The following is a 20,345-nucleotide window of genomic DNA, read 5'->3' as shown; positions in this document are numbered from 1 at the left end:
TTTATGGAGTGTGACCATTTTAGAGTGCACTAGGAAATTTCGTGTTTTGAAATATTATAGCAAGGTCTAGATCTAGAATTTATATCTAGGTCAAACTCTAAATCCATGCTGTAGTCTGTAGACTTCCTTTCAATTTGAAATACAAAAACAGTAGTAGATCTATAGAGTCTAGAATCTAGACTTTATAAACAATTTTTCGGTCAATTTTTCTATCCAACATGATGTTGCGATCGTCAACAAAAATCGTAGGCTTGTCAAACAGACGATTATGTAATGTTGAATTGCTAGATAAAATCTTCAAAAGATGTAAAGTTTTGACCATCGACAATATGAACCCCCATGTTAAAAATATTGAATATGCAGTAAGGGGTCCAATTGTGATTCGAGCTGGTGAACTAGAAAATGAACTGAAACAGGTTTGTGAAGGTTGTGAAAGAATCTAGAAACTTTAAGACATAAAATATTAATTATTAAAACTAATTGTGACATAATATTATTATTAATAAATAATTAATATTATAAGACCTAGATCTACAGAGTATAATATAGGACTATTGCATCCCGAAAATCATTCTCTACGGACAACTTGCATCTTGCTTAAGACAAACTGAAATACTCTATGGCTGACTGGTCATGCAGTTTGCACGCTGGACTGTCGTTCAGCTTTATCGATGGTCCCGGGTTCAAACCCTGCCCACTACCATCCCCCGTCGTCCTGCGGAAGGTTTGGACTAGGAAGTAATTATCTTCAACTCTGAAGGAACATCCGAAACATGTAAAACATTTTACAAAACTGGTCGCCCCACCTCCATTACGTGGATGTAATAAAACAGGGCCTAAAAAAAAAAACAGTTGACATTGATACAGACCATTATAGCCCTAGACCCCACTGGTTGGAGAGAGACGGTGACCAAGTAAGTTCTGGACAGTGAAAATATTTTGGGCCTAAGATCTGGAAGAAAAGCATGACATACAAAAAATGACCAGCTCCTCTACCACCAAAGTGAAAGCCAACTTAACCTGTGAAATATGTATATTAGATACTAAAGTCATTAAAAGTCTAGAACTAGAATCTATGGTTACTATATTTTATTATATATATATATATATATTTAAAGAGAATGGGGCCGGGCCTAACAATCGCAGGACCCTCAGCAAAAAGGAATGTGTGGGGCCCAGTCTGGTTAGGCATAATGTCAAAATTAAGATTTTGTATTAGAAAGTACATTCGTCTTTGCCAAAAATTTTATTAAATGAAAACTGACAATGCCAGTTTTTTTTTATCGCGCTTAGGATTGATACCCCAAAATGACAATGTTATCTATTTTTCAGGAGATTTTAATAATTTCCAGGACTTTTTTAAAAAAAATATATTTTTCAATTACAAGAGACGCCCTGGAAAATCAAGAGGCCATGGAAACCTGTTATTACATATAACTTATAATGGTTTAATTTAATAATTTACACCTAGAATTAGTGCAGGGCCTATGAAAGTGCAGGGCCCACCGCGACCGCAAGTCTTTAAGTCTTAGTAAATGTACTAATTTTAAAAGTTGAGTGGCAGCTCCCCTTTGCTGCCTGTTTGAACAAACTTTTGTTTGGAAGGATCCCAAGCATCTTATAATTTTTCAGCACTAGTGTACATATCCCAATACGCTCAGGTTGGAGGTGAGGCTGAAGGCTGAGCAATCCAGGGAAACTCCCCCATGTACTTACTCTATACCACATCAGCTGTGCAGATGTCTGCCATAAGAACAGCCCCTTTTTGGAATGGTATGTGGATAGTGTTTGTTTTACGGTCTTTCTTACACCCCTGCCAGTGCAATAAACTCAGACCTAAAGCACCCAAACAGGTTCTATGTTGCTTCCCTTTGAGTCTCCTCTAACCACTGTTTCCACCCAAGGGCTACGTTGAGACTATGAAGCCCAGGATAGTCTAGATTTAGATCTACCATCATCCAAACTGAATATTGTGGTAACATTGAAATATATTATAGATCAAAAGAAATCTTCGGACTCGAAGAAAAGCCATATTATTATTATTATTATTATACATCTATATAGACTGTTATTTCTTTCTGATCTGGAATAGGCTTTTAAATTGGAGCCCACATATTAGATCTATTACACTTTTAATTGTATAGATATGCCTGTTGAAAAACTATAGTAAATCATTAAACTGCCTGGTTAGTTGGAGACTAAAGAACAATGTCACTAAACTAATTTAGTAAAGTATCACACTGGTGTCTGCTGTATTGCACAGAATAACGTCCTAAATTTAGTAAAAATCTAGATGTTGTAAAGATGTTATGAACTTTCTAAAGCCAAAAACTTTGTTTAAAAATTAAGTGGTGACCTTAAACTGTCCCATCTGACTAAGATTTCAAATACAATTTGTTAAACTTAAAGTAAAAACATAACTCATATCATCATACTGTGGAAGTATCTAATAGACCACTTCAAATATCTTATACAGAAGATAAGAACATAGGAGATCTGTAAGACTTTTTTTCTTTTTTTTTTTCTGTGTCTTAGATAAAAATCTTAGCAAAAAAGATAGCTCTAAGCAGGGCTGGTCCTACAGATTGCAGGGCCCTGTGCGAAATGGATTGTGCGGGGCATTAAAGTAAATTAAGTATTGGAACTTCCTGTTTTGGTTAAAACTCTCCTTATTATTACAGTATGATTAAGTTAAAGCTGACATATCCTTTTTTTTTTAATCGCTAGTAAGATTGGCATTTTCCATATTGAATGACACCCGAAATGACAATTTTGTCTATTTTCAGGTGATTTGTATAAGGTTTTCAGAAGATTTTAATAGTTTCAGGAGATTTTCATAACTTTTTCATTTATTTTTCAATTTCTGAGGATTTCCAGGAGTTCCTGGAAAATCAGGAGGCAGCTGAAGCCCTTTAATATTAAGTTAAAAAGGTTTATTTTAATAATTTGCACCTAGAATTAGCGCGGGCCTATAAAAATGCTGGGCTTACGCTGTCACATAGGTTGCAGTGGCCTAAGGCCAACCCTGGCTCTGAGACAAGTATGTCTGCCATCTTAGCTAAAAACTAGTTTAAAACATGGTTTGTCGTACTTGAAGGATCTTCTGTAAAACCATAATGATGTAATGCGTAGTTATCAGGTGTGGCATGGCATCAAACAGAAATCAGTTATACTTCTAAAATGTTGCCTTTGTGGTACACCATAAGCAAGACATTTTAATCTGATGTTGCTAAGGTTCCAGTCATATTGCAAAGGAGTTTTCGTATTTTTGTTTGTAAATGAGACACAAATTGTAAAAAAAAAAATGTTACTTCTGAATGACATGCATTGTGGGCCTGTAATAAGATTGTCCATACAATATAGAGTATATGGCTATGAGATTGTCCATACAATATAGAGTATATGGTCATGAGATTGTCCATACAATATAGAGTATATGGCCATGAGATTGTCCACACAATGTAGTGTATATGGCCATGAGATTGTCCATACAATATAGAGTATATGGTCATGAGATTGTCCATACAATATAGTGTATATGGTCATGAGATTGTCTACACAATATAGTGTATATGGTCATGAGATATAGTACATGTTGATCAAAACAGGTGTTTATTTGCACTTTAATTTAGCTATTTATATTCTTCTGCCTTGACTCTGAAAATAGGTGCTAGATTTTTTTTACCTGACAACAAAATCAGTACAATACTATCAAAAATTCATAAAAGCACTGCCTAACTAGAACCTTACATGTCTGTGACATTGCTCTTGGATATTCTCTTTTGGCTTGCAATGAGTGCAAGAATTGATTGTATGGTGGCTACATTTGGTCACCTGAATAAATAATGAAATGCCCCTATTCATTTGGGAATAGTCTGTTCTGCACTCTGTAAATTCGCCTCTGTTAGTTTCTCTTGTTTTATTTTTGCCTGTGATGCCATTTAGTACATCGGGCAAAAGTCTTTATTGAATTCACAAAAACCACCTACTCCACAACTTTTATGAACATCTCTAAGGCCCATATGTTCAAAATTTCTTTGATTAGTTGTAATTAATATTATAATTATTTATGTATTTTGTTATTTTTTAATATTTTTTTTTTGTTCTGACACAATGTTAAAAATATTTTATGTATGTCATTAGTTGTATTTAATGTCCTGCGTTAGGTTTTTTAATGCACTGTTAATTATATTATTATTTATTTTTATGTTTTATTTTTTTTTTTTTTTTCATATTTTTCAGGGTGTGAAGAAAAATTTTACTTGTATTACACGTGCCAATATTGGGGATTGCCATGCTACAGGACAAGAACCATTAACTTTTCTGAGACAGGTATTCAGGATTTTACAGATTGAAAGTATTGCCACTAGCTGTATATTGGGTTTAGTGTTAGATTTTCATTCTATTTCAGGTTTGAAAATAGCTGCATAACAAAATGAAGTTTATTTACAAATTTTGACTGTTTTCTTGAATTCTTTTTCATTCTATGTATCTTTGCTCTTATTGAGTCTATAACAAAAAAACCTGGTCCACTCCTTAAAGTCTCTTTATCGCTTGCTGCCACTTGGCACAGTACTTTTTTTTTTTTTAAATTGTTTTTAAAAAGCTTTTTAATCTTGTGACATATCCATTTTATCTTTTTGGTCTGATAATACTGACAAAGCATCTAAAGGGGTAAATATAAGTTTTGAGTTATATCTTTTCTTTCAAAATCAAATCAAACAATAAATATGTCACTTTAGTTTTTTTAAATCCTAGAATAAGACCAGAAAAAAAAAAAAGATGCAGCTCTGGTAAAAACGAACTCTTTCAATCACTCTTTTGGCTCTTAGTTAATGGCAATACTTTGTACAATATTTTTGCTTGTAATTGTACTGATAATCACATATTTACACATAATATTTATATGTCATTTAATGTTTAGGGCACTTAGTTTCACATGAGTATTCAAATTTGGCTCCAGTTGCAAAATGTTTTTGAATGTAAATATATAAAAAATAAAAGCACTGTTATAAACATAATAATACAATAGTCGAAAACCATCTCCGCTTACCATGGCTTTAATTCATTAAATGACTACACAACACACATCTCTAGCATTTCGTGAACATATTCTCACTGACGAGTTTCAAGCACATTTGGCACCCGATACAATAAATAATTTTCCTAACAAGCACATTTAATTAAAAAATTATAGATTCAAAATTGTTCGGCTCTACTAGGTTGTAGCTCTCTGTGTTTATCCTCCTTTGATGAAAGATCCAAGCTTTCCGGATGATGCCAAGCAACGTGCTGACAGAATTCTCAATTCTTGTGGAGGAAGAAGCCTCGGTAAGTTGCACTTTTTTTTTTTAGTTCTAAACTAATACTATTTTCATTATTAAATGTTTCTTTAATATCATCTTTTGTATAGTTTATAACTAATTTGCAAATAACTAACTCCAATGATGGCTCTGATATGTTACAGGTGCCTACAGTGATAGTGCGGGTGTTCCTGTCATAAAAGAAGACGTGGCAAAATATATTGCTGAGAGAGATGGAATACCTGCTGACCCATTGAACATATATTTGTGTGGTGGAGCTAGTGAAGGGATTAGGGTAAGACTCATGTATCCATTGTGAATGTTTTCAACTATCCTTGAATATATTTTACCAAGCTAGAATTAAAGTGGAGTATATTTGGTTGCAATAATTTACATAAAAATTGTATTTTTAAATTCATTATTATTTATAAAAAAAATTATTGTTTATTAAATAAAATGTATTTCATAATTCATCTTTAAATTTACAATTTTAGTTAATAAACTCTAGTCTAGTAGATAATAATAGCAAGGAGATAATGTTTCTAATTCTAGAGCAGATACAAGAAATAGACAGTAGTTATGAATTAATGTTTTGTTTTGTAAGTAATCTGTCACAGTCAATTAACATTTTGTTTTGTAAGAAATCTGTCACAGTAGTCAGTTAACATTTTGTTTTGTAAGCAATCTGTCACAATAGTGAATTAACGTTTTGTTTTGTATACTAGTAGCCTTTCACAGTAGTGAATTAAGGTTTTGCTTGTCACAGAATGTAATGAAGCTGTTGATGACTACGCTGCCTGGAAAGGAAAGAGCTGGCATCATGATTCCTATCCCTCAGTACCCGCTCTACACAGCGTCCATTGCTGAATACAATGCCGTCCCAGTAAGATTAAAGAATTGTTGTTTTTTTTTTCAGTACAAACAAATATTTGTAGAATCTTTGTATTTCTGTATGTATCATTGAACATAACATTATCAATCTTTTGTTATCATCATCATCACTCCTTTGAGTTCCTCATGGAACATAGGGCCTCGACAAAAACACGCCACTCTCCACGGTCTCTTGCTAGTTTTTTTATGGTTTCCCAGCTCTTCCCGGTCTTCTCTGCTTCTTCAAGTACACTGCGTCGCCTTGTTCTTTTTGGTCTTCCTCTGCGTCTTGTTCCCTGGGGGTTCCAGTCTAAGGCCTGCCTAGCTCCGTTGCTGGTATCTTTTCTTTTGTTATAAGGTTATGAATATGTCTTTATCTCTGATATTTTGTTAAATAAGTAGTGAGAAAATTTTTATTTTCTCTAGGTTGTGCTTTATTATAAATAAAAAGCAAAGTTCAGTTCACTTTTCATACCTTGCAATCTATAGGGCGAATGATGTTTTTATGGTTGACAGTTACTGAGGGTGTCATGCGGACTGCACAATGACCAACCCCTTTACTTTTCCCAACTAATGTCAGGTACCCATTAGAATTGAGTGGACTCAGGGGCGACCTAAAAGTCCCGAAATTTAAAAAATTCCAGTCTTCATCAAGATTTCAATCCGGGTCCCCCTCAGTTCGAAAGTTAAGGGCTTTACGATTCAGCCACTATGCCATCAAAGTTTTATAAGTATTTATTTGGAAATTAGTTTATTTCATTAATTTTCAATTTGCTTGATACATTTCTTTTTATAGGACATAATTATCTTCTTTTTTGTAATATAAGATAAGGTATGTGCATAAAGTTTGACAGTGTGTCCTAATCAATATTGAACATTTTTGTGATTTGAATAATTCAACACAAACACTGATCTTATCTCAGTTATAAGTCTATAAAACCTTGTATATGTTTAAGACAATTCTTTTTAGATTGAAATACAATCATTGTATATGTTATTTGTTCAAAAACAATTTTAGTATAAAAAAAAAATTCATCAAACATTTCTGATTATTTCTCAATTTCTGTTTATTCTGAATTATTGCCCTTGAAATTTGGATATTAACGCTGAAAGCGTTTGTTGAACTTCAGATTGGTTATTACTTAAATGAAGCAGACAAATGGTCACTCAGCGTTGATGAATTGAAGCGTGCTATCACGGAAGCCAAACCCTTTTGTAAACCTAGAGCTATATGTATAATAAACCCAGGAAACCCAACAGGTAAGTTTAGTTGATCCATGTCATCAAATGATAAGAATCCTTCCCAGTTTTTTAATATGAGCACCTTCAACCATTTGTCCTCGTATCTATTTCTGTAGGCCAAGTGTTGACCAGACAAAACATTGAAGACATCATCAAATTTGCTAAGGAAGAAAATCTTTTTATTATGGCTGATGAGGTAAAAAAAAATTTTTTTTTATAAACAAAGCTGTCTGTCTGTCTGGTAAAAAGTTTGTACATGATATTTCTCCGACACCCAATCTTGAATTAAGCTGAAATTTTGCACAATTATTTCTTTAACCTGACAACACAAAAATCAATATAAAGATTAACACCAATTAGTTAATTAACTATTGGTAATTAATTATTTTGTTTGGTATCTTGAACAAGGGAAAAAATGGTACTTGACTGAGGTGAATTATAAGCTGAATTAGTACCATTTATATGTCACTGCTTTAAAGTAAGTTTGAAAAAACAGTAGATAACTATACAATCTTCTATTTTCATACACACCTTATTAGCGGAGTGGTTAGAATGTCTGCTTGAGGAGGCTTGAGTTCGAATTCAGGTTGTTTCTTTTTTTTTTAAATGATTTTAAAAAATGATCACAGTAAAATTCACCCAGACATCTCTTTCTCCCATCCCTATTTTCCCAGCTGGTCCAGATTAGGATCATAGCGTATTGAGAAAGCATGAAATAGTGCTAAACAAATCAAAAAATATTTCTAATCACACAAATATATTCTTATTGGTCTATAGATCTATTACAAACTTAATTACTTGACTGATCCAAACTAATTGATACAACTATACTTTGTATAAGCTTTGTTTGTTGTTGTTTTTTATTTTTTATGTTTAAATTGTTTTTAAAAGTTAGTACAATAATTATGAATAAAACAATTTTTAGTAACTTTTTAAATTTTGATATTTATCAAATATTTATCAAACAACTGTAGATTGATCCAGAGACTACTTTGACTTGCAATTATTTTTCCATACTAACTAAGCCCTGAGACACTTGCACCTGTCCCTTAATTAGTAGATCACATAGTTTTATAGCATTCCCTTGATGTTGTCTCCCATCACTTCTTTTGTCTGCCTCTCTTTGTTTTCCCTAGTACTGTTTCCTGTCGAAAGGTCTTTGTTAGCGCTGAGGATCTACTTTTTTTTTTTTTCTTCTTCCTCGATCTCATTTTTATGTTTATTGGTTCAGATGACTAGATCAATACATGGGATGAACTGCGCAGTGGTTTCCAAATCTGGGAGCTCTCCATATAGTTTTCTTTCTATTGGGGTGTTTTGGGGCCATTGTCTTGTACGGGCCTCTTGGTAAAGAGAGTAGTTTTGGAGGACGTGTTCGGCATTCGCTGGTGATACTTCACATGGGCAGATTTTACTGGTTCCAATTTTGAGTTTTTGGTACATATGTTGTCGCATTCTGTTGTGTCCGGTCCTAATTCGAAAGATTTCATGTTGATCTTGTCGGGATAGCTTATAATAAGCATCATCTTTCTTGTGATTTGAATGAGAGCTTGTCCATTTCTCATTTATTTTATTTACAATTAATTTTTTCATTTCTTCTGGATAGAGTGCAGAGTTTAATTGTGAGTTTATTCTACTCTTGGCAAGTGTGTCAGCCTTCTCTTTTCCTTTTAGTTGTATATGAGCTGGTATACATTGAATAACAGTTTTTTTGCTGTTGCTGTTGAGCTTTGTAAGTGCCGTTCTGAGACTTTTTTTATAAGAGGAATCAGAGTTTTGCAAGCTTTGGAGGGTTGTTTTTGCATTGGTTAGAAAGACAATCTGACTGAGTGGGGTACTTGGATGATTTGCTAGCATGGTGAGGATCTACTGATATTGCTTTACAATATTAGCTTGCATTTTTGACAAGAGAGAGTCATCTTATCAATAAAGTATTTTATTTTCAGCACTCAGTACTATAATATTAGATAATAGTATAATTGTAAGTTAGTGTGTGTCAGGTTCAGGGATGGATTTAAGGCAGGGCGGATGAGGCTACAGCCTCGGTGCCTCCACAAAAGAGAATTTAAAGCCACATGTGGTCTTACTCTCCACAAACTCACAAACATACAAAATAAAAAATTTTTTACTAAAAAAAATTTAATATATAAATATTTTTACTTTTTTTTACAGTAATAAAATGAGATTAAATGTACCAGTACTGTCTTTTTTCTAAAATATGGCTTGCTATTAGATAGCAGTATATTTAGTGATAAGGGTTAAAAATAGGATTTTTTTTTTAACTCTTTCTCTCCGTAATTATTTACCACATTCTAGTGGAATCAACGTTGGGATCGTCAGTTAGGAGAGAAAGAGTTAAAGCTGTCAAAAAAATGTTTGGGTCTCCACATAATTTAATCCAGCCCTGGTTAGGTTTATCAGATATATTCAATTATCAGGACTTAAGGTTTTATATTTTCACAAATGTTTTTTGTTTTTTTTATTTGAAGAAATATATATCGCTTTGCCAGTGTTCACTTGGTATAATGTGTATTTCTATTTCCAGGTGTATCAACATAATGTGTATGCAAAGGATTCAAAGTTTTATTCTTTCAAAAAAGTGTTGACAGAGTTAGGTCCCCCTTACAGTGAAATGGAGCTAGCATCTTTCATGTCCATCTCGAAAGGTTACATGGGAGAGTAAGAACAGTTCTTTTTTTCTAGGTCACTTCTGCCTCAACTTTTTAGCTGCACTACTTGAGAATTTTCTTTTTAATTAAGGATACCATCGCAAGGTCTGAAAGGGGAACTTTACTTACTTTTACTGTGTGCCAAAGTTTCATCTTAAATTAAGTAAAAAAGTAAAGTTCCCCTTTCAGACCTTGTGTTCTATAGGGCAGATGATGTAAAGGTCATCTGTTTCTGTGGCCTATGTTTAACAAGGGTGTCAGGTGGCCAGCACAACGACCAACCGCCTTTACTTTTCCCCAACTAATGTCAGGTACCCATTAGAGCTGGGTGGATCCCGAAATAAAAAATCCCAGTCTTCACTAGGATTCGTCCCCTGGTTCAGAAGCCAAGCTCTTTACTGCTCAGCCACCGTGCCTCCATCCTTAATTAAGCCTAATCTGTAAAGTTGTCAACGAATACCAATTTTCAGGCTACAAGATGAATAGCAAGTCTCTTAACTAATTGTTCAGAAAAAAATTATGTCCAGTTTTACAGATGGTTTGTGAACTTGGTGATTTGGTTTTCCCTAATTAAAATAATTGTTTACTTTAAAAAATATGTATATATTTTTTAATTAACTATATTGTGACTAAAATAACATTTAACCTAAATTTCTTAATTATATTTTTAAGAAGCTTGACAATAAATCTTGAATTGCAGAGCTTAAAATTGTATATTTCTTTAAATTTCTGATCATTTATTCACAAATAGTTTGCTTTAAATACATTTTCTTTTGTTACTATTATACAAAAAGATATTATTGTGTACTGAACTTTACTCTAGGTGTGGTTTCCGTGGAGGCTATGTTGAAGTGATCAATATGGATCCAGCTGTTAAGGCCATGTTGACCAAAGCTATTTCTGCTAAGTTATGCTCTGCTGTTACTGGTCAGGTTAGTTTTTTTTTAATTCTTTTCTTCCAATTTTTTTTATTTCTTACCTTGTGCTAGAACTTTTTTCTTTTAAATTTAACCAGCTTTGTGGCAAATAGTTAGCAGTAGGCCATGGTAATACTTTATAACATTCAAGTTATAATAATAGTTGGAAGCTAAGATGAAAACTTAAATGTTTCTTTTAAGCAGATTAAAAGAAAACATATCTAGGCGATATTAATCAGGTCTGGAGGAGCGTTGAAGTCAGTGTTTATTAGAATAAAAATGGCGCGCCCAAATTCAAGTAAAAACGATTGACAAATAAGAAGAAAGTGAAAGATGGCCTTCTCGAGATAAGTTATCTGCGGCATGATCTTATGTATTCTTATCATTCTCATCTCTCAAAAGATTTCTACTATTTCTACCACACTTTGGCCTTAGATGATTTCATTATGCAATATGTGCATCATAATATTGACTAAATGGCAAAAGAAGTAAATAGTTAGCTGTAGGCCATGGTAATACTTTATAACTTTCAATTTATAATAATAGTTGGCAGCTAAAAAAAAACAACTTAAACTGTTCTTCTATATAGTTATTGATAATAAAGCTTAAGTTTTTTAAAAATAATACATTTTTAAATATACACTCTCAACCATTTAAAGTTAATTGTTCAGATATTGTATAAAAATTAAATTTTTCATTTTTTTATAATCAAGTAATTGATTTTAAGATAAAAAAGATGAAACTGTTTGCAAGTTAATTACCTTTAATCACCATCTAGTTTGTCTTATAAATCTTTCTATTCCTACTTAAGATCCTGAGTGTTCTCTTTTTCTTTTATTTAACTTGAACATTGCCAGAATAACTATCTTAAAGTCAGTCAGCTAAGGTGATGCTTCTTTGTTCTCATTTTTCCTGTTGGAGGGTTCAGTTCAGTAATCCTAGATCTGAGATGAACTTCGCTGCTATTTCCAGATCAGACAGTTCTCTGCAAAGGCCCCCAAGTCTTTCTTTTACAGGAGGGTTTCAGTGTCTTGTTCAGGCCTCTTGATTGAGTATGCAGCTTTGAAGGGCATGGTCATCAGTCTCTGGTGGTGATCCACCAGGGCAAGTTTTATAGCTTCCAGTACATATGTTGTCTCATTAAGTTGTGTCTTTTTCTGAGGTGAAAAATTATATATTTATTGTGTTGGGACAGCTTGTAAAGGGGGATCACTAGCATTGAAATTGGGCTGAGAGCTGATCCATTTCTTGTTTATTCAGCTCTTTATTGTCTTCTTCACTTCTTTCAAGAGCTATGGGGGATAAAAACATATTTGTTTATAAAAAGACAGATGGGGTTATTCCAGCATGTTTTTTTCCATTATATTTTGTATTCCATCACTGAAAGATTAAAACATACAACACATATTTCAGAAGTATTGAGTGCACACATTGATATACTGAATTTATAATAATCTTTTAGTAAATAAAAAAGTGCAATATTTATTGTATATTTTGTACAAACCTAACAGAATTTGAAATTTATTTATAAGATGGATGTTGTTAGGAATTTTGAGCTGTTTTCATCATGTGCATATACAAATGCTCTAATATTATATTTCTCATTATATATACAGGCTGCATTAGATGTTGTTGTGAACCCACCTAAACCTGGGGAACCTTCTTACCCCCTTTTTAAACAGGTACTTCTTTGATATTTCTTTAAAGTTTTCTGACAATCTAGCCCTATAATAATAATTATATTAAGTATCGCTTTTATATAGTGCTACTTTCATGCTTATAGCATGCTCAGAGCACTATGGTCCAATCTCATTTGTGGACTGGTGGAGGGAGGGGGTATCTAGGAGTAGGTTTTCCGTGCTGCCTTTGAGTGCTCAGTAAACACAACTCTGCCCAAGTCGGGTGTCGAACCTCAACCCTTCATAGGTAGCCAAGACAAGCTAAGTTCAAGTGCACTTAGCCTCTAGACCACGCTTTCCTTTCTCATTTCTATATACAAAAAAAAAATTAGCATTTGAAAGTACCTTTTATTGAAAAGAATTTTTTTTTAATTGTATAAAAACCTTTTCTGTTTTAGTTTTTTAAGCATTTGTTGTTTTTTTTAAGCAAAAGGAAAAAGTTCTTGGCGACCTTGCAGAAAAAGGACGCATGACAACAGAATTGTTCAACTCCATTCCAGGAATATCTTGTAATCCAGTCCAGGGGGCAATGTATGCTTTCCCTAAACTTGACATTCCAAAGAAGGCTTTAGAAGCAGCCAAGGTACAACAGTTGACTGACATTTTGTTCTTTTTTTTCGGAATAGTATTAATGCTTGTGTATTCATTGTTTAGATAAGAGACTAAGATTTTTAAATCAGCATTTCAATTATGTCTCTAGTTTTTCTCAAGTGCTTAAAGACATCAGAGAAACTTCTAAGAAATAACCCTCCCCCAGATTACATGAAGATAGGTTATATCTGTCTGTGGAATTTATGTCTGAAGACATCACTATTTTCCCCTTTGGCTGCCTTGTCATGTGGTATGCACTCTGGACTGTCATTTGGATGTCTCGACGGTCCAGGGTTCATACCCTGCCTTTTCTCATATCCTGCAGAAGGCTTGGACTAGGATGTATTTGTTTTATCTTATATAATACAGACGTTACTTCAAAAAAGAAGATGATTATGTCCTACATGCATATTAACCAATGAATTAAATTATGCCAAGTCACTGGTTTTCCTGGCTAGCTCAGGCAACTCATTCCATGCTCTAATAGCACTAGGGAAGAAATAGCATTTGTACAAATTTGTCCTAGCATATGGGATGAGGAATGTGCTTTTATCTTTGTGTCTTTCTGAGTATTTTATTAAATTTTGTTTTTGTATTTGAAGATTATGGTTCAGTGTTTTATGTATAATTGCTACTTTACTTTTGAGTCTTCTGTCCTGAAGGCTTTCTAAATTTAGTGATTTTACTAAAGGTGTTACTCTAGTCAAATGTGAATATTTGTTGGTTACGAATCTCACTGCTCTATTTTGTGTCTGTTCCAGTTTCTTAATGTTTTATCTTCAACATCCGAAACATGTAAAAATTTTCTACAAATTTCTCATTTGACTTAAGATGCCAATACACATGCATGGTCGCTTATTTAGTGTTATAAGCAAATCAAATAATAGACAGGAATAGACATACACTTAGATAAGTCTGGGATGTAATTATCTTCTTTTTTAAGCAACATCTGTTATTTATAAAAAGATAATCAAATACAAAAACAAAATCTAATAAAATACTCAGAAAGACACAAAGGTAAAGGCACATTCCTTATTCCATATGCTAGGACAAATTTGTACAAATGCTCATTCTTCCCTGGTGCTATTAGAGCATGCAATGGGTTGCCTGAGCCAGCCAGGAAAACCAGTGACTTGGCAGAATTTAAGTCAATGGTTAACATGCATGACGCTTAGGACATAATCATCTTCTTTTTTGAAGTAACGTCTGTATTATATAAGATATATTATGTTTGTGTCGAGACTATCTCAAACTATGATTTTTACCAAAAGGCGGCTAGTTCTTTACATTTGTATTCCTCGTTAAAAACTAGCAGTGTTTTCTGCTAGTTCTTTAAATGATACAGCTTTAGATCACTATGGCACCATTGTGATGGCTAATTGTAATGAATAATTCTGATTATGCTTTAACACTTAACAAAATTAGGCCAATGAAAAGCAAAGATAAAATGATATCATAATTTATTAATTTTATTTCCTTTTTCTTTTTTTTTTTTTTGCTTGAAGTATGATCAGTGCACTAGGGTTCAATCTCCTGTATAAACATGTGGGGGGGGGGGATCTGGGAGAAGGTTTCTTTTAGGCGCTGGGCAAGGTGGAGTCAGGTTTCGAACTAGAATGCCTGTGATAGGGAGCTAAGTGTTTTTCCCACTCAGCCACACATCCCACGCTATAATATAGTGGGGATATTGTTTTTTAGCTGTCTGTCATTATTTGCTAATATGTTGATGAAATCAGAAAATGATAAGATTCTTTTGTTGATACAGATTAACAAATTTATAACAAATTTTTTTGTTGTTTTGTTTTTAAGGCCAAAGGCTTAGCCGCTGATGCATTTTACTGTTTTGCATTGTTGGAAGAAACTGGCATATGTGTTGTACCAGGCAGTGGATTTGGCCAGAAAGAAGGGACATGGCACTTCAGGTCAGCAATGAGACATTTCTAAAAAAATGTTCATTTTGTTTGATTTAATACAATTAGATATTCTTTCATTGGTGTTCAGATTCAAATTCTAGTCTGGCTCCATTGACATTATTACACATGATTTGATGGTGTTCCTGAACTCCTCCAGTTCTGTAAAAAGTTAGTCTGTTTATAGATTGCTCATAAACATATCAATTCAACTGGCTTATCTAATGAACAGCTAGATCTTTAGAAGTAACTATAATTATATTTGGTCTCACTTTAAGCTATTCCAATTAATTTAAATTTGTATTTATTCCTAAAGATTTAAATTATAATAAAAAAAACACTAAAAATTAGCTTGTCAACAAAAAACTTATAAATAAAAACTCATGGCTCCTAATTAGCTCGAAAGGGTTGCTTTTAGTTACACAAGGAAAGAGGATTGAAATCATATGTTTTTCTTTTACTATCTTTTAAATTTTCAAAAAAAAACAATTCATTTGATTCTTACAAAGTTTTTAATTTCTTTATCTCAACCTCATTTTTTAGGACCACCATTTTGCCACCACTGGACCAGTTAGCGGACATGCTTAAAAAGTTTGAACGCTTCCATGTCAACTTCATCCAGAAGTATTCTTAAAGAAGCCGTGGACCTTATCCTAACATTTTTAAACTGCTGTCAACTTTTTTTTTTTATTTCAGTTGTACTTTACTTTTTTTTAAAGTAAAAAAAACAACACATTTTTACATATATATGAGGTGTTCTTTTCATATGTGAATTCCTACTAGACAGTTGACCAGGATCATTCTTATTTAATTTGATCCACATTGCTTACTTACAGTGGCTAATCTGTTATGATCTCAAAGCTCCTCTAGTCTACACTATGTGTGTAAATAGCATCAATTATTATTTTAATTATATTTTTAGTACTTATGGATTACTTAACCTCTGTCATAAGCAAGCCACTTTAATTTTCTTTTTGCTAGTTCTATATCTGAAATAAACTGCATACTGTTCTCTAGATCAGCCAGTTTTCCATTGAGAGGACCTCAGCTTGCATTGTCCTATTTAGAGGCAAGTAGCTATGTGTTGGCCATTGCATTGTCCTATTCAGAGGCAAGTAGCTATGTGTTGGCCATTGCATTGTCCTATTTAGAGGCAAGTAGCTATGTGTTGGCCATTGCATTGTACTATTCAGAGGCAAGTAGCTATGTGTTGGCCATTGCATTGTACTATTCAGAGGCAAGTAGCTATGTCTGGCTATTACAAGTGAAAGAGCCAGTGTGGTCAATTTGGTTGTTAGTTTTCTTGACAAGAAATATCCGGTGCCTTTTTAAAAATTTCCTTGTGTTAGAATAGACTACAACCTTTCACCTGACCATTTTTCAAGAGGCTTTCTTTGTAGTGCTGCCTATTGTTAATTGCCTCTCTATCCCCCTCACTTCTCAAGGCAGAATTCATTTCCTTGGTAGATTATATAAGGTCTCTAATCATAAGGATACTGTATTGCGGAGTCTTACAATTTGGTTTGTACTGTGTGAAATCTTTCTTGATCTGTATTTTCGTTTGTATATTTGGAGATGAATTATGCTTTAGTAATACAAGAAATAATTTGTTCTCCACCTAGGAGGCTCTTAGCTGCTTAGATCATGACCAAAAAGGCATGAACTTGTGGCATTAAGAAGTCTAAAGCTTCAAAATAATATTTTACTTGCCTGTTTTGTCCAGTAGCATCATTAGGTTATAATAATCTTTGAACTGGGAATTCGCATATGAAAATAAAGCACCGTAACTTTACTTTAGATTTAAGATTTATCAAAAATGATTTTTCAAAGTTAACAGAACAAATTTTTGTTTGTCCTGACATTGAATAGAATTCTTTTTTTTTTCCAAATTCAATTCATTTAATGTAATTCATTATTTCTTTTCTGTTTTAACTCTTTCTCTCCTAATTAACAATACCATCCGTGATTTGACCTCATTAAATAAAATTAACTTCTGTTTTATAAAGAGCATGCATTCTCTTATAAATCTATACCAAAAGTAATGTTTTCTGATTACAAAAAAAATGTTATTGAGGTTTAATCATAACAGGGTAGAATGTATAAATGTGGAAAATGAACAATTCTGTCAGAACAAGGAAAAATAATTATGGAGATAAAGAGTTAAGTTTTTTTTTAAATTATATAATGCTATAATTTGAGATCTCAAGCAATTAATTAACGGTAATTGTTGTGCATGATCTTCCATATTATTTAGTGGTATTTTGGTTGCGGTTGTTGAAATATTAATGCATTTGTCTTTACAAAAATAATGTTTCAAAAAAATCAGTGCAATTGTGAATTTGTATTTAGTAATATCATTATCATTGATCTAACTTCTTATAGAGGAAGTTATAGTTTCTAGATTGGTATTTTTTATATGCATAACACTTATTGGTGCAGATAATTAACATAAGTGTAGTGTAGTCAATGGAGATTAACACATGAGGCAACAGAACATTTAAAATGTAATGCAGACGTTAGCAAACTGCCATGTTCTTTGTGATAATTTTTTTTTTATTTAAGGATTGTATGTATCCAACATGGTTGCTTTAAGTATGTCAATCACATTTTAGAAAAGAAAACGTATCTAAATTAACAAATGAAAAAAATTCATATAAAATATACTCTTAATCTAAATTTAGTAGAAAAAAAAAAAATTGAAATGTCTTATGAATGTTCAGAAAATATTCCCATTTCTAAAAAGGTCAAGGAAAAGTTAAAGAAAAACTACCCTTTAAGATGATTTTAAAAAATGGATGCTGACCTCCTTAAAGTTGGCAATCAGTTATAGTACTAGTTATAATGTATTTGCTTAAGAATATTTCTATACAGCTTGACTGAAATACTTAATACATTTTTTTGACACGTTCATTGCAATGTTATAAAACTAATAAGAAGTAATTAATATTAAACTGAACCCATTTAGAAGCTTCACTAAATGTAGTATTGTTATTGAAGTTACAGTTCGATACTACATGTAGTATTGTTATTGAAGTTAGTCAGATACTAAATGTAGTATTGTTATTCAAGTTGCAGTCAGATACTCATGACACATTTGCTCACTACAGTACTGGTATTGATATTTTATTACTATTTTTAAACCTCCATAGTAGAATGTAGTTTTATTAGTCATCTGACATTGGTGTATTAAAAACATTTGCTATAGAACAAAAAATCAGATATTATGTTTGACTTAAAATGGAACTCTCCGCTGTAAGAGATGGACTAAATTCTAAAGGACCTAATGATCTGAATACAAGTTTTTTTTGTTGTTGCTTTTTTAACTCTGCATAAAATGAGTCATGTATTAAAGATGGCATTTAAACATTTTGTTTGTTGAAGAGTCTTCTATCTACTTCCTCAGAATTTGTTTTTGTCAAATTGACTTATGGACCTAGTCTTACACTTTTTAAAACTTAATTTGTATCTTTGTTGATCTGCTTTTTCTATATATTTTTTTATGACATGAGATTGAATACTGCTGCTTTTGGGTCATTATTACAATATTATCCTTGCTTTGAATATGTGTATGCCAGTATATTAATGTTAAGTATTATATGAACTCTGAATTTTAAAACTTTAGTTCTTGACTTCATGTATATGTTATCCTATATTTTGATCTATTTGACCAAATGTTCAGGAAAGATGTATAGCAATAAAATAGTTCATACTGAACATTATTGTTCACTTATTGTTTTTTTATCTATTTGAATATGAATACAGTTCAAATCATAATTATGGTTTTAGTTTTAATTAAGAAAGTGAAATTTTAGAAAATCAAGATGTAAATGTGGCTGTGTCCACTGCAAGGGTGGCCGCCTGGTCGTGTGGTTTGTGCTTTTGAACCCTGCTCACCATCGTCCTGGTGGAGTTTTAGGCTAGCTAGGATGTAATGATTTTCAAATCTGAAGGAACACCCATAACAGGTGAATAAAAGATACAGATATGTCAGTGATGTTTGAAAGCCCTACATTGAAAATATATATATATATATATAACAAATAGGCCTATCTAATATTCTTAAAAAATCTTTTTTTTTTATATCAGACAATCGATATTCAAATTTTCAACACTGATGTCTTTGAGCTGCTTTTTTGTGCGTTTTGAGACCTTCTTGGACCCGGAATGTTCCTGCTCGAGTGAGTGGCCTTGATTTTCTTCTCTGGCGCTTTTCTTCAGTCAAGGCTGCCTTCTCGTCCTCGACTATTTTGGCGCCAGGTTTCACATCGCGGCGCCACGCATGCTCTATCCTTTGCACCCGTCTCCCAATGTCCATGTTGAAGTTTCTCATGGAGGCTTTGAGGGTGTCCCTGAAGCGTTTTATTTGACCACCTTCGGCTCGCTTTCCATCCGTCAGCTGGCTGTAAAGGGACCTTTTAGGGGCGTGGCAGATGTCCATTCTGCCAATCCCAATAGACCCATAGTTTTGTCAGGGTTGAATGGATGCTATGCGAGCCTGCTCTTTTGAGAACTTCGGTCAGGTACTTTGTCGATGCAACTTAACGTTCAAAATTTTTTTAGAGGAGTGGGAATGATTCAGTTTCTTTGCATACCATCTATATAGGCCAGTGCTGTCCACACTTTAGAGGCGTAGACCAACGAGTTGAGTATAAAAACCCAATAGACCCATAGTTTTGTACAAGTGGTGATGCCTCGTCTGTTCCACACATTTATGGACAGTCTGCCATAAGATGCACCGGTCTTGGCAATTCGCTTGTCAATTTTGTTACCGTTTCTGCAAAGTATAGGCCCATAGCTAAGATATTTAAATCTAGCCTATCTACTGCATTAATTATCAGTTCGTTTAATTTGATTGTTGTCTGAATAGGCTTTTCCTGGGGCTGACAGGTAGGCCTAAAGAACCTCCGACTTTTTAGGACTTCTCTTTCAGAGTTCTCTGCTTGCAGATGTTAGATACACATACATTGAGAACAGGTCAGTATTTTGTGTGATGTCCTTATAGCCTACCTGCAAGCTCGTGTCGCGGAGAAAAGAAAGTATGCAATAACTCATCTAAACATAGGAAATGTCGGCCCACTGTGTTTTTTTTTTTATGTTTTAGTAAATAAATATTTATTTAATTCACAATTTAAAGTGTACGCGTTAACCATAATCATGTTTTATT

General features: G+C 33.1%; 1 protein-coding gene across 1 annotated transcript; it reads left to right on the top strand.

Moving 5' to 3' along the window:
• Positions 1–207: 207 nt before the first annotated feature.
• Positions 208–18,895, top strand: LOC106079172 (alanine aminotransferase 1-like). Its single transcript, XM_056034541.1, has 13 exons — positions 208–416; positions 4,243–4,332; positions 5,223–5,331; positions 5,468–5,598; positions 6,070–6,186; positions 7,304–7,433; positions 7,532–7,611; positions 9,961–10,094; positions 10,908–11,016; positions 12,618–12,683; positions 13,108–13,263; positions 15,081–15,193; positions 15,725–18,895. The coding sequence occupies exons 1-13, from the start codon at positions 219–221 to the stop codon at positions 15,813–15,815; spliced, it is 1,524 nt and encodes a 507-aa protein (XP_055890516.1). The 5' UTR covers positions 208–218; the 3' UTR covers positions 15,816–18,895.
• The last annotated feature ends 1,450 nt before the right edge of the window (positions 18,896–20,345 follow it).

The sequence above is a fragment of the Biomphalaria glabrata genome, chromosome 7 (assembly GCF_947242115.1).
Source record: "Biomphalaria glabrata chromosome 7, xgBioGlab47.1, whole genome shotgun sequence".
Classification (NCBI taxonomy): Eukaryota; Metazoa; Mollusca; class Gastropoda; family Planorbidae; genus Biomphalaria; species Biomphalaria glabrata.
The sequence above is the reverse complement of the archived record's forward strand: the minus strand, read 5'-3'. Positions and strand labels throughout refer to the sequence as shown.

What these genes read in the sequence shown, in the direction of transcription:
- LOC106079172 (XM_056034541.1), top strand. Translation starts at nt 219, where the DNA reads ATGATGTTGCGATCGTCAACAAAAATCGTAGGCTTGTCAAACAGACGA. An exon ending in TAGAAAATGAACTGAAACAG is followed by an intron (nt 417 to 4,242) that starts GTTTGTGAAGGT and finishes CATATTTTTCAG; the next exon opens with GGTGTGAAGAAAAATTTTAC. An exon ending in TTTTTATTATGGCTGATGAG is followed by an intron (nt 7,612 to 9,960) that starts GTAAAAAAAAAT and finishes TTCTATTTCCAG; the next exon opens with GTGTATCAACATAATGTGTA.